The 17,414-nt window shown below is 38.8% G+C and overlaps 1 protein-coding gene across 1 annotated transcript; it reads right to left on the minus strand.

Moving 5' to 3' along the window:
• Positions 1 to 5,110: 5,110 nt before the first annotated feature.
• On the minus strand, positions 5,111 to 17,398 carry CRELD2 (cysteine rich with EGF like domains 2). Its single transcript, XM_065048961.1, has 10 exons — positions 17,110 to 17,398; positions 15,912 to 15,994; positions 14,885 to 14,995; positions 13,002 to 13,093; positions 11,809 to 11,985; positions 10,488 to 10,586; positions 8,799 to 8,876; positions 7,919 to 8,014; positions 6,925 to 7,065; positions 5,111 to 5,672 (listed from the first exon to the last, which is right to left on the minus strand). The coding sequence occupies exons 1-10, from the start codon at positions 17,260 to 17,262 to the stop codon at positions 5,614 to 5,616; spliced, it is 1,089 nt and encodes a 362-aa protein (XP_064905033.1). The 5' UTR covers positions 17,263 to 17,398; the 3' UTR covers positions 5,111 to 5,613.
• Positions 17,399 to 17,414: the final 16 nt, after the last annotated feature.

Raw genomic sequence — 17,414 nt, forward strand, 5'->3', positions numbered from 1 at the left:
ATGAAGCAGAACTGATTTAAGTGCTTTTTCTTTTTTCCTCAAGGAACATAAATATTCTTAGTCCAGGTATGACATATGTCAAAAAGAGGACAGAAAGTACCGGGTTTATAAAGTTACTGTACATATAATCTACCAAAATGGTAGATTGTACTCCATGGACATTAACAGATTTGCAAAACATGAAGCATCATTACCAAAGTACCCATAATAATTTTTCAAATATGCTTAGAAATACTGTCATAGCAGCTCCAAGATGCATTTAAAGATGATTGTCCCAACATTAAAAAGCTTAACTTGGACATTAATTTTATAGCTAGTATGAAATCCAACAAGTTTCCTTTTTTTTTTTTAAATTTTTTTTTTTAATTTTCTCCCATCCCCAGACTTACTGTGCCCTGTGAATATAGAATAATTTACCAAGACAACGTTTCTCCTGGCTGCACAACTTTCCAGCTACTGCTCAAGCAGTTTCTGCACTAGTGGATGCAGCGGTATATGTGTATTTTACATTTAAAATGCTATGATGCATGAGGATTAGGGCATCACTCTATTTGACAAAAGCAAAACAAAAAGATGATCCTCAGCCCCAAAGAGCCCCTAGTTTCCCTACTGACAAAGGCTACGTTAGGAGGTTCAAATTAAAAAAAACACATCATTAAGTAGAAAGACAATATTTTTACTTCAGCAGCAGACCAATTAGTATAACCAAATACCATTTTGCCATAAAAGCAATAGCAAGATCATAACCCTAGATGTCAGGAAAGTTGACCTTCGCCTGTTCAGGGTTCTGCTTGGAAGGGAAGCTAAGGCAGACAGTCCTAGACAGAAGGGTCCAAGAGAGTCCGTTGATTTTCAGTGATTGCTTTCTACAGCCCTGATTTGTGGGAAATCAAGCAAAGGTGGCAGTAAGCCAGCACAAGTGAACAAGGAGCTCCTGACTAAACCAAGATGTAAAAATGAACACACGAAATGGAAACCAGCAAGTGACCGAGGAGGAATATAGACACTGTCAAAGCGTGAAGGGATGGGGTCAATAACGCTAAAGCCACCTGGAGTTGAACCAGCAACAGATTTGAAGATCACCAAGGGCTGTGACATGAATGTCTGCAAGCAAATGAAAGATGACAGAAAACATGAGCCCACTGCTGTGGGCAGGGTACCAGGTGACAAAGGACACAGAAAAGGTCAAGTATTCAATTCCTTCTTTAATTTGGTCTTCACTGGTAAGATTTGCCTTAAGAATTCCCAGACCTGTGGGAATGTCTGGAACAAGATCTTCCTGGGGGAGAATCAGATTAGGGAATATTTAAACAAGCTGGAGAGACAGTAAGCCCATGGTGCCTGATGAGATGGACACCCACAATCATAATACCACACTAGCAAAGCAAACTGATGCTAAGCCAGGCCAAGTCCAGACTAGCTTAAGGTACAGGACACTGCACTGTGCCAGGAATGGAGTGGAACAGTTAATTCATGTAATCACACTCTCTGCAATCTGGACTTCCAGCTTCCACTCCAGGAGCCCAGCACCTACTAAGGTGTGAGCAAGGTGCCAACAACAGATGTAATCTGTCCTAACAGCAACTGTCAAACAACTCAGCCAGACTTTGACACCTACATTCTAAGCAGGCAAAGTTAAGCAAGCTAGGGTATGTACTCCTAGCCAAAAGCACCCTTAGGAATGAGTCTGACTTTTCATTCCTTCTACAGAACTTAAGTATATGAATCAGGACCAGAAAGTTGTATCTATTGATAACAGATACTCCTAATAACATATTAATAGTATTTTTCTAAAAAAAAATATTTTAAACAACCACAACAATTAAAACCCCCACCAAAGAAAAAACAAAAAACAAACAACCAAAAATACCAAAAGGCCACACACACTCCTAAAAGAACATAAAAACTTGTATGAGCTCACTCTTTTCTCTTGATATGTGGCCGGATGTAGCCTTACGCATCTAGTTATTAGTCAACCGAGTGGTTAGAGCACTCTCAGAAAGCAGGAGAAATAAATCCAGGTCTAGGTCTCTTACCTCACAGATTACTCCAGGAAATTTCTCTACCTTCCAGAATCTCGGTTTAAGAGGTCTAGATTCAACAGGACTAACAGCAACTCTCCCCCCTGCCCCCAAGAAATTAAACAGAGTGCTAAGGACAGGGTAATGGACACCCCTGTTACCTCAGTACTTTACACATAGCCATGTGTGCCACAAAGAACAATCAGTAGACTAGAAATTAAGTTTGAACATTCCAGTCCTGTAAGACAAAATATTAACTTGAATATATCTTTTAAAAGTTAAAATCAAGACAAAAGGCTACAAAAGAGAGGTCTAATGCAACAGAAATACGATTTCAAAGGTACTTTCCAGTAAGAAGAAAAATCTAACACACTAGTGCAAGAGAAAGACTACTATGTTAGGATCAGTTAAAATCTAATTTTAAGAGAAATCTGAGAAAAAAGCAAGATCCTTGCAAACACATTTGAGCTCTATGCACAAATCCTATTTGGATTAACATTGGAACCGAAACCAGAAAGATAGACATGGTGAGAAGTTGCTGAAAAAGATGAGGAAAATTCCTTTTTGATCCAAGGAAGGCAAAAAAAACAAAACCCCCAGACAATTGCTTTGAATAACCTCAGAAGTTTCCTTTCAGAATAGATAAAATATAATCTCAGAAAATAACCTGTGGCAGACTGATGGACAGAGGGAAGTGATGGGATATCAGGAGGCCAGCTAAGGCCAGTATGAAGAACTGTCTTTTATATTATTGCTAGGTATGTTTCAGGAGCACCTGGGTTTTTGTAAGGCTTTCCCCTCTCCTCCCCCCTCTTTTTTTTCTTCTCATGCATTCTTTTCAGCTAGCCACTTGTTAGCACAAGCTTGAATTATTTGTATGCCTAACCTTGTGCTGTATTAATGGTCTGAAAGCAACCTGAAGGGCAGGGTGCACCCTGTTTGTCAGGGAGAATTGTCTTAACACATATAGTGCTGCAAACATCAAGAGCTTAACACTCAGAATGTGATCTGGTGATTTTGACGACCCTTGATGCTTTTATTAACTTGCAACTGTCAGTTCAAAGGCTAGCGATTACAAGCGTCTGACTGAAGAGCACCTCTCCCATACATACTAAGACAATGTATGATTAGACCTTGTCAACCATAAAAGGAAAAAGTGTTGTGTTTGTACAATCTATCCCATATAACTTACAGTGACCCATGCCCTGGTCTTGTCTATAACCTATGGGCTTTGACATCTCTCCTAAGAAAGAAGATAGTGATTTGTATCCTTTCAGGTGATCCCTGGCTTCCTGAATTACCTAAACAATCAAGTTATTCTGCAAAACAGACTTCTTTTTGTATGTAGCCAGTTATGGTAACATTAGGCCTTAAGGATCTTACAGGAGTATAGCTTGTCTTTGCTGCTCAGTCATTGACACTTAACTCCCAGGTGCTCCAAATGATCATCTAACAGTAACATGAAATGTTAATAGTAACATGAAATGTCAGTTATGTTTAGAAAGTACCGTCAACTCATTTTGTCTCTCCAGAAGGCTACACCTCCACTAAAAAACCCTAAACATATTAGAGTTGCATTCTCTTTGCTCCCCAAACTGCCTATTTCTTCCTTCTTTAAATTTAGCACTCATTAAATACAACACCTGTCCTACAACTTGAAAGATATATGGCATATAGGCCCATACCTGGCAATTACAGACTGGCAAATTAAGAAACATCTAGATATAACAGCTGAAGGAAAATAAAGAAAACTCTTACAGATACTTTTTAATAGCATTGGGTACTTAAACTACAGCTCAAGGTCAGCTTAGACAGCTTTTAGCGTAAGAATTCAACAGAATCCTTTTCTATACAATATTCACAGAAATATCTATTGCACATACAAATCTTACATGCACTGTTCACAAACTGAACTGTGACTTAGTCTGAACAAACAAGTCTGCAGGAGTATACAGAAGATGTTTGGCCTTCACTGATCAACAAGTCAATCCTGTTCATACCTTTTTTTATTTCCACTTACCCTGGGGTACTGTTTATAACTTCTTCATAGTGAAGCCTAAACTATGGGTTTTTTAGCCGTATTACACAGAATCACAGAATGTTAGGGATTGGAAGGGACCTCGAAAGATCATCTAGTCCAATCCCCCTGCTAGAGCAGGAACACCTAGATGAGGTTACACAGGAATGTGTCCAGGTGGGTTTTGAATGTCTCCAGAGGAGACTCCACAACCCCCCTGAGCAGCCTGTTCCAGTGCTCTGTTACCCTCACTGAGAAGAAGCTTCTTCTCATATTTAAGTGGAACCCTCTGTGTTCCAGTTTATACCCATTGCCCCTTGTCCTATCATTGGTTGTCACAGAGAAGAGTCTGGCTCCATCCTCATGACACTCACTCCCTTTTCATCCTCCCTGTAGCCACTACCTAAATGTATTCCAAACTTCACTCACTTCATTCAGAGCTTTAAATACTGCATTAGATGACCCTTGTCTTATTTATAGATGTGATGGTCCTGCAGAATATACCAATTTTGGCTCTTATACTTACCTTTAAGCTTAGAGACAACACACAGGAATTGTGTCTACACTATGCCTATTAGCTTTTCCTCTGAAATGGCACAAGGAGGTAAATTGACTGTAGAATGCTTGCTCTGTAAAGGACAGGAAGCTACTACATGCAGCAGTAGACTGTAGTGCAAGTCAAGTATTCATCAATTCTAGAGCACTCATACCAACAGCTGTGAGCCACTGAGTGCAGGTGTTAGCCCAACTTTTCACTACTGTAAAACTAGTTTACATACTTAATGCAAGCATCTGGAAGAAAGACTTGTCTACCTACCTTTGGAAAGTTTTAAGGTTTGACATAATTCTTCCTTTAGAGGTAAGGGGTGCGGGGTGGTATTTTTTTTCCTCCCATATACATTCCAGTACAACCGAGTGCTGGAGTTCAGCATTGAATTGAAATACAGTGCTTGCAAAGTTATGGGTTTTTTTTGTGTGGTTTCTTTGCCTTTTTTTTTTTTTCACCACCCAAATGAAAAATAGACATGACAACAAGGCAAAGTATTAACATGTTAAAAATTTTCAAGGCACATTCCAACAAAATAAACTTTTATTGAATGCAGTATTAGGCATTCTATTTTGTTTAAGGGAACAGCATTTCCCCCCCAAATAGACTTCCTTTAACAATTCCTAAGAGCTGTATTTCAGTTACAGAAATATTTCTCATGTCAAGAAACACCAAACTTCAGCCTAAATTTTTCTTGAATTATGAAGTGCAACCAAGTCCTTCCAAATTATGATAGTTTTCAGTAGGCACTAGAATGAGAAACCTGGAAATTGTTTACAATTGCTGGGTACATTATGTTAATTCAAATTTTATACTTACCCATCTAGAATGTTGTTCTTAAAGAATGATATAAAAAGTGGCATTTAGAAATAAAGAAATGCAGCTTAAAGAGCTGTTTATCACCATTTAAAAAAATCTTAATGGTAACCTGCATATTTAATACCATTTCCACATTATGTCAGCTAGCAGAGGCTTAGTCCAATAATTTAAAACTTTAGATAGGAATGTCTTTTGGTTCTGAACACATGTCATAAGTCATCATGTCCAGTAGGTGAAGGCCCACTTGTTTCACTCTCTACTTCCTCTCCTGTGAAATTAAGTATCATAATTAGTATACAAATATTATAAATTATACCATATATTTTTTATATTAGGGATTTTTAAAAGAGAAACCCAAATCAACACATTTACTAAGACTAGACAAGCAATAAAGCCATATAAAAGAGCTACTTGCACCACCCACCTAGTCCAAGCTTATATATTTTTTTTTTACTAGATGCAAACAAAACATTTCAAATAAACTGATATGGTATTTTTAATGGAATATAAAACCAGCACAGCTATTTCTGTTCTAAGCTTCTGTTTTCAGCTATTCACAATGAACTTTCTGCATGAACTGTCAGAATAACTTCTGGTATTTGAAAACAAAACAGAAGTATTACTCAGAATTATTTTCTTTAGTTCAGATGTCAAAACAACCTTTAAATAAGCAGAGCAATTTTATTTTACTGGTAAAAGCATTGGCTCTAAGAAAAAAAGCTACGCCAATTGGTCAACTTTTCGTTTTGCTTTTACTCTCATAAAATGTCAGGCCATATTAAAAAACCAAAGTAACTGATATTCTGAGTATCTGCACAGGAAAAATACACAACTGATTTTAAAGGACTAATAGCAGTGAGTACTGAGAATATAAGGTGTGAATTGAATGGACTTGAGTAGCAATACAACCTAGACCTTAACAATTTATTAGCACAAGATTAAATGCCAGTCTTGGTGGAGGTGGGAGGAGACAAAAAAGAAACAAGCTAAGAAGTTGAAAGAAAATAAAAGTATGAGATTGAGTGTCTCTCATCTGAGACTTCACTGAGTTGAAACAGCTTGCATGTAATTAGATAAATCCCTAAGTCATTATAATTAATGATAAAAGAAAAAAGTGGGGAGGAGGAAGACCTCCCTTTTATGATAGCAGGAATTTGCTAGTTCACTTTATGTAATGAAGCCAGAGACTTAAATGATTTACAAACATTACTTTGAGTTACAGGAAAAGAAAATAAAAACAAAAACAAAACAAACAAAAAAGAACACCCCACAAAACCCAAAAAAAAAAAAAAAAAGAAAACAACAATGCAAGAACAGGATGAACACCACAGCAAGAACCCCACTGTCTTTGAGCAATAAAACATGCATGACAGAATGTGGCCTACACCACAAACTACTTGGCACAGACCACAGCTGTATAGGATGAGAAATTACACAGGAGAGTTCACAAGTGACTAGACCCTTAGACAGAAACACACCTCCAAGTTGTCAATATAGTATATTTGAAAACAGCCACTTGCCTGTTTTTACAGTTTGAACACATGTTCCATCCTTATCTTCAAACCCCTCTGAACATACACACTTGTAACTACCTGAAGTATTAACACAGTCTTGATTCTCTTTCACACAGACCTTTTCAGGAAGGTTACATTCATCTATATCTAGAAATAGGAAAAAGAGTTGACTGTTATTTTTTTAAAAAACTTACATGTGCTCAGTCATATAAAGAAAATTCTATTCAAATATAAAATACACTGAGCAGCAGAATGCTGCTGCAAGAGACTTAACTTCTGTTAAAATACTCTGTTAATGTTCTTCATGATTTAGACATTTCAGATTTATTCAGATAGTACTAGGGTATTTTATGATTTGCAGGCTCCTATGTGGGGAAATGAACAAGCAACAGCACTCATCTTAATCTACTGAAGACTTCTCATAGCCATTTTCTATTGATGCTATCAAGACACAACTAAAGGGAAGGGAGCCTGTTAATATAAATACTATATCGTCATAGTTAGCAGCTACTTAAGATTGTATGCACCTTCTGCTCTTGCCCACAAAGAAACTCTAATTTCACTCTTTTTACCAGCATTTCACGTGTTATAATTCACTGGGAATTAGTATCATTTGAACTTGGATTTTAATTGATTAACAGAAAGACAAGAGAATCTACATTGCATCCCTACTACAAAATGAACACAGATGCACACTTTTAATGAAGTGGTAGGTAACTGACAAGAGACTCACATATTTGTTTCCTGAACCCACTACAAAATACTCAATCCCCTTTGTAGGAGTGTTTCACCTTTTAGCCTTGTCATGCATATTAACTCAATAATATAAGGGAAGTTATAAACAAAGTCTTTCCTACTAATAATAGAACTGGGTTCATTTTGATAGGCTTGAAAACTGAAGTGACTAAATGCAAATGCACTTAACAGCTCCTCAGCATGGCTAACCAAGAGTGAGCTATTAATAACCGAGGTTCTACCATGTACTGCTAAATCCACCAACCTGTACACTTTTCATCTTCCTTCATGTATCCAGATGCGCAGGTCTTACACTTGTCAGAACCTTCCCCTGTGCAACCTACACAGCTGGCATCACATGCTTAAGAAAAAATATTTTAAACAGAAAAATTCATATATCTGAGGTTTAAAGTACCACCCTTAAAGTCAGTCAGCTTACCCACACAAGAAATCATAGAATCATTGAATGGTTTGGGGGTTGGAAGGGACCTCAAAGATCACTCTTGCCATGGACATGGACACCTTCTGCTAGAACAGGTTGCTCAAAGCCCCATCCGGCCTGGCCTTGAACATTTCCAGGGATGGGGCATCCACAAATTCTCTGGGCAGCCTGTTCCAGTGCCTCACCACACTCAAGGTAAAAAAATTTATTCTTTAATCTAAATCTCCCCTCTTTCAGTCTAAAACCATTACCCTCAGCCTATCACTACACTCCCTGATAAAGAGTCCTTCCTCATCTTTCCTGTAGGCCCCCTTTAAGTACTGGAAGACCACTATAAGGTCTTCACAGAGCCTTCTCTTCTCCAGGCTGAACAACCCCAATTCTCTCAGCCTGTTCTTAGGGGAGGTGCTCCAGCCCCTGATCATCTTTGTGGTCCCCCCTCTGGATCTGCTCTAGCAGGTCCATGTCCTTCTTATTTTGGGGGTCCCAGAGCTGAACATGGTACTCCATGTGGGGTCTCATGACAGCAGAGTAGAAATAACCAGAAATCTCTTGCTTTCCTCATAAGATAGGTCTAAAGCCTCATCCTCCTCATGCCCAGTCAGGACCAGAGCACATTGTACTAAATGCCTGGTATCACAGTCTTTCTAGCATTAGATTAGTATTCTAGACAATAAAGTACAACAGCAGATTAAAAAGAAACCTTTGCATGAGAAAGATCCATCTGTGTTCAGACAATACTGGTGATCTTTGCAAGGAGAGCCAGCACACTCATCTAAATCTGAAAGATAAAAAGTGACAAGTTACCTAAAACAGTAATCATTATTAAATAGGTAGACTAATACTTAAATGCTGTGCTTTGAGATCTTGTAAGAACTTGCCTACAGAAGCCATAAACTTAGACTGACTGCATCGAGTCGTTACAATGAGTTTAGGATCAGACATGCAACACCTTATACATAAAAGTAACATAGTAACTTGTATACTATTTTGTTCACCTTAAGACTTACACTAACAGATCAAAACTGATCCTAAGATGTTTTCAATGACCATAACAGACATATCAGAAATTCAAGAGATCAAATCTTCCAGAATACCTACGACCCTTGTCATTTTGAAATCAGTGTTTTGCACACATTTGTGCTTTTTATGTAAATAGTATAACAAATAAGCAGAAATACCACTCTTCCGGAATACAGCTGACTTCTCTACTCAAGCTATGGAAATTCTTAAAGTATAAAAAAAATTACAGCAGTGCACACATACACACTGCTTAGTTTTCTACACAAAGCAAACTGGAGAAAACCAAGTTATGGTTAGGACCACTCAAGCTGAAAACCAGTTCTATCTGGGAAGTTAAAACATGCTAATCTTGTGAATACAAGGAAAGGGCACAACAGGGCTAGCCAATAAAAAATGTGGACAGAGAAAGGCTATTTCAGTCCCCTTGTTGTGTATCTCATCTTGTTGCTGCCGACATCATTCCTACTGAATACTCAGTTAATTTATACTTGATCAGTTGCAATGACTATTTGGGAAAAACTAAACAAAACCAAACCAAACACAGTTGTAGGGAAGACAATACTGGAACGTCTTAAAAACCCAGTAGCTTTAATTCAAATCCTAGTTCTCATTAGCACTTTTCAAAAGAAGCAGTGTCCACATAACTTCTAAGATACTGTTTCCAGCCATTATGTCAAGGGTTTTTATCTGGTCAAATTCAACCAGTTAAACAGAATGTGTTATCCTACCCCAGTGCAGTCGTGCACTGGGAATGTTTTTAGTATCTGGGTTTTTCCTTAAGTGTTCCATACATGTCTCCTCATAAACCACAAGAAATGCTAAGCCAGAAATATGTAAGAGATTAATGGAAGCTCTGAGCTTGATGCCTGCTGATATTCTTTTCCAATAACAGGAAAACTTAGTACGCATGGCTTTTAGTGAAATGTTTGGACTCTATTAGGGCAGAGAATTTACAAACATACCATAGTGTGAAGACAATTGTGCAATTACTATAAAATATGGAGATGAGAGCAATCCTCCAGTAGTTGGCAAAATAGTTTAAAATCAAAAGCAGGGGACTGTTTAACATTCACATAAACATAAAAACCCCCACATCTTAAGTGGAATACCCCACTTGCTGCTATTTGTATTCCACTAAACTAAAAAGATTCATAGTGAACAATTTTATAATGACACTATAATCACCAGGCAATCAGTAGGGAGGAAATACTGCTTTCCTGCAATGTGAAACGATACAGACTACAAACTATAGAAATCTAAACTGACAGAACACTTCCATTTAATACTATAAAAGTTGATGTTATGTCATCTAACCTCATTGGCAAGTATTGTTTCAAAAGCCATTTGAATTCTACCTAGCATTACTCACCCACACAAGCTGCTTCTTCATTTTTAATCCAGCCCTCTTTACAGTCTTGGCAGTCCTTGTTACTTGAACCAGTACAAGTTTTACAGGCAGCATGGCAGGCTGAGACAAGAGAAAACTACAACCTGAGCTTTGTTGAGAGATTCCAAAAAAAATGTGGGCACACAAATTCTCAAAGAAACCTTATTTAGGATTTACTGGAAGCTATCATAGTTTAGTAGTTTGACCCTCCCATTCAAAAGATTAAATCTTGACTATATAGAGATATCATTTGCAAAACATGCAGCTCTATCCTAAAAAAAAACCCAAACACCCAAAACAAAACCCCCCAAAACCCAGACCACTTTAAAACGTTGTCAGGAAAATATAAAATTCTAGTGACCAGAAGTGGCAGGTCCAATTTCCGAACTATTTGGGAAGAGAAGATCAAGAAGTCAAACTTTGCTCGGCTGCTCAGGGTTAGGACTCAGCACTCCCACATAACAAATCCTCAGACTACTTAATTTGCAACTAGCTATGAGTGCAATGTGTGAAGTGATACTTGTCTAAAGAACTTCACAAGGAAATATACTAGAAATCCAGATGTATATGTATAATAGATATCTTACTTGCACATATAACATGCAATATATATCATATGCATTTCATATATTGTAATATAAGAGAAATCATACAGAGGAATTACTACATATCCAGACAAAAAAAACATAGTGTTGAAAAACAATCTTTTTAGACCCCACAGTCAGGATTTAGATGCTGCAGGATCTCATTAGAGATGTAAAAACAGATGAAAACCTGACTGACTGAAAAAGTTTATTCCTATGACCCGATTTTGTTTCAAAATTAAGCTTAGACATACTTAACTGGAATCTATGTAGTCTACCATACAGATGAGCTGTTTCCATGCCCATTTACTCCAGTTAAGCTTATCTGAGGCACGAGGAAATCCTGGCTTTCAAAGTAGTCCACTATGCAGCAATTGCAGCTCAAGATTTTCATGCAGTACTTCGCAGAGGAGTGAAGGGTGACCCAAAGCTTGCTCTTCCCTCCCACCTCCCTCATGACATATATGAATTCTGTTTCTTAATTTAAAGCAGGAAAAAAAAAAAAAATTAAAAAAAAAAATCAGGGGCAGTATGAAAGGATGACTTAGAAAATCCTTAGAATCCCACCAAACTGACTGATGTCATTTATAGTTAAAGGCGAGTGACCAAACTGCAACTATTTTTTGTTTTTACATGTCAGTTTAAATTGTTTCAGTTTTTGTAAACAAAACTAAAAGGAGGAAGACAAAGATCTAAACATGTGTCAAAGACAATGTTACCTGTACAAACAGAATGTGTCTCATTTCTCAAGGTACTAAAGTAACCATTAGAACAGTCCAAACAGAAATCTCCTGTGTACTCCTTGTTACAGCTACACGAGCCATCTCCACCTCGGGTACCGTCACCATCACAGCGGCCATTTCCATGGCAAGGTCTTTCCGACCCACCACGACAAGCTAAAAAGGATCAAAAATACTTTGAAATCATATGGCCAAGGAAATAACTTCCTAATCTCAGTCACAAGCACGTTAAGACCCTCCCTCTTCATAGACAGTAAAGTGTAAAAAAGTAGTCACACTAAACCATGACATAACCTCTAAAACCTTTTTTCCCTTAACAGCAACCAAAAGGCTTACAACAAGGCATGCTCAGTAACGCGTTCATGTATAAAAGCAATGCAAAACAATCTCCAGGAAAGTTCAGTTACGAATTAAATTTTGGGTAAAGACCATGCCTTAGACTCTTATCTACTATCCTAGCTTCCCAGCTAAAGTTGGTATCTTTCTGTACTCTGGATTTCTAAGAATGCTCATACTGCAGTTGGAAAAACATACTAGCAATCATTTAGACCAAAACCGGGAATTGTCACTTCATTTTTAACAATATAAGAGGCCAAAGCTGATCTCTAACAAGGTGCAAGGTTTTAAAGATTTATAAATTATACTAACTTCAGGGTCAAAAAAGGCTCAATTATCACTTTTGCAAAGACCTCGCTTTTATCCAATTGTCTCCCACCTACTTTTATCCAATTTTTTCCATTGCCTTTTTAACAAATTCTTAGTTGTGAATTTCTTCATTTAATCCCCAATGGTGTTTTGGACATTTTACCCTTGAAACTGGTCAAGGACTGTTGTCTACATAGCTTCTGAAAGGCCACCTAAAGAACAGATTTGATGTCACAGAGAGCCTCTAAGCATGGGTCAGGTGTGGATATGAGCATCAGATCAGATGGACTTTGCACATGTAAGTACCCTTGAGAGCTTCATCTGTTACTTCATGGCCAGAAGACTTTTCTTTACGCAGGATGCCCACAAGGCGGCCACCTAACCTATGAGGCAGCAGGCAGCTACATACTACACAGCAGCTGCTGTCTCAAAAGTATCATACTTCATGTATTTGTCCATATTATGAAAGACTAAAACAAACACAAAAATAATTTATCTGCTACTGTATTTTTCAAAGGAAGAATTACCAAGGCAATCTGGTCCGTAAGTTCCAGCAGGACAGCAAACTTCTATTGTTTCTATGCAAAACCACTTAAACAAATCAGGATATTTCTTCTTTCTGTATATGAGAGACATTAATTTATCAATAAAAAGAATGAAGAGTCTTTAAAAGCCAGCTCGCACAACAGAACCTGCACAACACAGTAAAGAAATCTATTGCATAACAGATTAGAAACCTTTTTTTTTCCTGTTCTGAAGATGACCTTATTTCAGGAACCCATTTCTAGAAGTCCTCTAACCTGACATGAAGTGTTTATCTAAGCTATTCAGAAAATAATCCAGGAAAGATATTAACATTTGCTCAAATTATTGCCAATCTGACTTCACGACAGAGTGCCTGTTCAAATTTCTCCTCTTTTTGAGCATGAATCAAGTATTATTTTAGAAAGATTTTTTAAAATACTAAGAAGTTATTTATGTGCTACTCTAACATTAGAATATATCACCAATTAACAATGAAAACCTAGGTATTATTTTGCAAACAAGCATGAGGACTACTACAGTTCTGAATGACAATTCACACATCTCGATATCATGCTAATACTGAAATCTCAAAAACTTTAACAAAAGAAAGACTTCGAAATTCTGTAGTCTGGCAGAGGTCTTCAGCAGCTCTTGAGACATGTACAGCTTCTCTTTCTAAACTACTATGTCTGACCGTATTGACTCCACAGCTCAGGCCCTGTAAAGTAAATTTACTGAGTATTGCATGTAATGTAACAACTAGTGAAAAAGATCTAAGGCATCCATGGACAAAGAAACTGTCTTTGGAAACCATCACAGAAAATTAATGACATTTTGATATCATAAGTTAAAGGACAGGAGGCAAAAGTTAATCAATTGCACTCAAACGTCTACCAAATACAGAAACTTTCAGATAAACAATGTATTTTACGAACAGTTTTGTTTACATTTTAGGAAGTCTACTTGATCAGATTCTGTAGCTTAAGACTCATCTATTTCAAGTCCACAAATTTAAGACAACTTCAGAGAATGACCTAGTTTACTCTGGGTTGCATAGCTCACTGTTCCTTCAATTGGCATGTTAATGTATACACAACCCTGTACAGTTAGGTAAAAGGATAAAGCAATAAAGCAGTCAATAAGAGCAAAGTGAATTATTAGAAATCCTTATCCAGTGATGAAGTGGTAAAACAGTAGTTCACCCTATTGAATTCTAGCTGAATAGCAGTTTTGACAATCTAAAGAAGTAAAAAATACTTAGAATAAACATGATTTGGAATGAAAAAAGATCTTAAGATATTCCAATGCTACAATGCCATCCTTGCACTGACTACATTTTATAGTGATATACAAAAACCTCAGTTATAACAAATCACAGGCTAGCTCAGAAGGCAGGGAGAAAAGCCAGCTGCTAGACTACCAACCTCGAGATATCCAACTTCTAGATTTATTAGTATCAACTATTTTTTGATTGACAAAAGGACAAAATATTTCAGGAAAAAACAAAAGCAAACAAAAAGCCCACAAGAACCAGAGTCCCTCACAGTTTTATGATGAAGGAAAACAAAAAGGGCAATAAAGCCCAAAGTTTTCCAATGTTAGCTTGCCCTCAAGACCCCACTGGCAACTAAGTAAACAATATATCAGTAGCCAAACTGGATGTTTTGGTGCAACACTTCTGAAACTGAAAATGAAGAGGAATATGGTACAGTGGCACATTATATTAAGAATCATCCTGAACCCAGCTGTACTCAATGGCAACTCTTGAAGAACTGTGAAGAATTCCCCATATTCCTATCATTCAGGCACAATATTTAACATCAGTAGTTCATCCTCTTATATACTTAACCACAAAAAGAAGTCCAGAAAAAAAATTTATACTTACAGTTTGAACCACCATCTCTCTATATGTTCTTCATGCTCTTCTACCATGTTGTTACATTCAAAGTTACTACTGTCACACAAATTCTCTATGATCTCTACAAGACGAATTTCACTAGAAGCAGAAAAGGAAAGTCATAAGTTAAAATAAAACATATTGCTACTCAATATAAGACAGACAAGCTAGACTTCAGCCTAGAATACCTTACCAGTTCATGGTGAGTTCTGAATTAGTTCCAAAACAAAGTAAGTAAGAATAAAGAACTAATGAACGTTATTTCAACTGAAAATATTAGAAGGATGACCACAAGAAATACATCAGCTTGCTTGTATTTATTATGTTTGCGGATTGTAGGCTTGATAGATTTTTAGCTTCCCAGCAACTTTTCGGTGTAGTATCTTTCTCTTATGTTCAACAATACATTTTAGGTATTGCTAGTAGCTGATACAAGTCCACAAAGCTCACAATAAATGAGGTTCAGAAATACCATCCTTACAACTTAATTTTCCAACTAAGATTAAAACATGAATTTGAAATTTGGAAGAAAGATACCAGATCCTTTTGCTCAGTAATCAAACACACATAAAAAGGAGTGCAGTAATTTGCACCTCATAGTTTTCTGTTTGGTACTGAAATAGTGACAAATCTAGGGGAGATACTGCTTTATTTCTAAAACAATTATTGCTGTACTCTGCACCTTTTATGACAATCAATTAGCTACTAACCACTAACCACTATTTAACATCATTATTCTGAAACTTCAGTGGGTAAATAGAAAAAAATTACCAATGACAGTATTAACCTTTGTTATTTTCAGAAACAAGCCAAATAATAGCATTAGTAAGGGGTTTCAGTCTTCAATCTTTACAGTATAACCTGCTACATTTTAACCGATAAGATCTGAAGGCTTAGACACATGAAACTTCAGCTGCGACATTCAGTATTGAAGTTCCAGACAAACACTGGTACCAGGAAGTTAAATACAGTGGACACAAAACGTAACCAAATGGAAAGTACTGAGACAGCTTACCTGGACTCATATTTTGACAGTGTCTTTTCTTCCCAAGCAGTGTTTCCACCACCAAAGTTCTTTTTAGCTGTATCTGCTAATCCCTACAAAAAGTACCAAAGGAATGTGACTACATAGGTTGTGTTTCTAACAGAAATTAAGAGCAATAGTAGCAAATACGTATACACAAACTGTGAAAAGTGCCATGTAGAACGTTCAGGAAAGGTCTGAAGCTTCTAATTGAATTGCAAGTGAAAGAAACAGGTACTCATAACAAGAGAAGTGAGGAAGTACAGGTTAGAGCATAACATTACTCAACTCTCATAACACATAAACAAGGCCTTGTTAGAGCCTTTATGTCAAAAAACATAAGTGTATGAAACTTTATATCCTCCTCTTAAGTTCTAAGGAACTTCATTAAGCAGTTGATCAGGACCTCTGCTTCATTCGGTTTTGAAAGGACTTAGCCCAGTCTTCACCACGTCGTAATATAATCACACAACTGGACAGCTCATTGTGATCAGCACAACTTCTGCAAGTCACAGCCAATGCCTGTCAAATCACCTTCGCAGTTAAAGCGATCTACCAAGCCTACAACAATGAATATTGGTACAAACAGTACTAAGTACCTGTCACAAGCCAAAGAAGCCCCTTGCTGCTCATGTTGACTTTACTGTTCTACAATGTAGGGCTGTTTCAAGCGGCAACAGACACAGAATTTTAGGGAGTGAAGTCTTCAATCAGCACCCCTCACGGAGCTGGGCATGCCACAGCCAGTCTTTTTGCACTAAAGCACCAAAATAGCTTTGACAGCAATGCTCGGTGAGCTCTGTAACCTGCCGACCTACGGACTACAATCGTTTCGGAAGCCGGGAGCGAACCGCTGCCGTGTTCCAGGGCTGGGAGCGGCCGCGGTCAGTGGCGGCACACGGGCGGACGCGCTCCCCGGGTCTGCCCCAGGGGCTCCCGGAGCTCCAAGGCGGAGAGTCGGGCAGCACCGGGGGCCGCAGACCCGCACCGCGCCGGGCGCTGCCGCCGGCCTTCCGGCGGGCCCGCAGCTGCTGATCGTTCCGGGTGCTGACCCTCAGAGCGGCGGGCACGGAGCGGCCTGCACCGCTGCCACCGCACCTCAGGCTGCCCAGCGGGACCCCGCGCCCGGTCCCCTCCCCACAGCTGGGCCTCCTGCTGCCGCCGGCCTCGCCACGGTCCCGCCGCCCACCTGGTTGAACCTGTCCACGATGCCCCGACAGGTGGAACACGCGAGGCGCCGCCGCTCGCCGGCGCCCAGGGCAGGCGGCAGCATCCAGAGAACAGCGCAGAGCGCCACGAGCAGCGGCGCCCGGACCGGGTGAGACGCGGCGCCGCGCGCCATGGCGCGGGAGCCCCACCGAGCCCGCCCCACAGACCGCAGCACCGGCCGCGCGCAGCGCGCTCGCCCCGCCCCGGCCCCCGTAGCAACCGGCCCGCGAGCTCCATTCAGATTTTCCCGTCAGCCCCACGCACACTCAGCCGCAGACTCTCGTT

Source organism: Columba livia, chromosome 1 (genome assembly GCF_036013475.1).
Source record: "Columba livia isolate bColLiv1 breed racing homer chromosome 1, bColLiv1.pat.W.v2, whole genome shotgun sequence".
NCBI classification, from domain to species: Eukaryota; Metazoa; Chordata; class Aves; order Columbiformes; family Columbidae; genus Columba; species Columba livia.

What these genes read in the sequence shown, in the direction of transcription:
- CRELD2 (XM_065048961.1), bottom strand. Translation starts at nt 17,262, where the DNA reads ATGGCGCGCGGCGCCGCGTCTCACCCGGTCCGGGCGCCGCTGCTCGTG. An exon ending in TCGTGGACAGGTTCAACCAG is followed by an intron (nt 15,995 to 17,109) that starts GTGGGCGGCGGG and finishes TACTTTTTGTAG; the next exon opens with GGATTAGCAGATACAGCTAA. An exon ending in TGTTCAAACTGTAAAAACAG is followed by an intron (nt 5,673 to 6,924) that starts GCAAGTGGCTGT and finishes TTAATTTCACAG; the next exon opens with GAGAGGAAGTAGAGAGTGAA.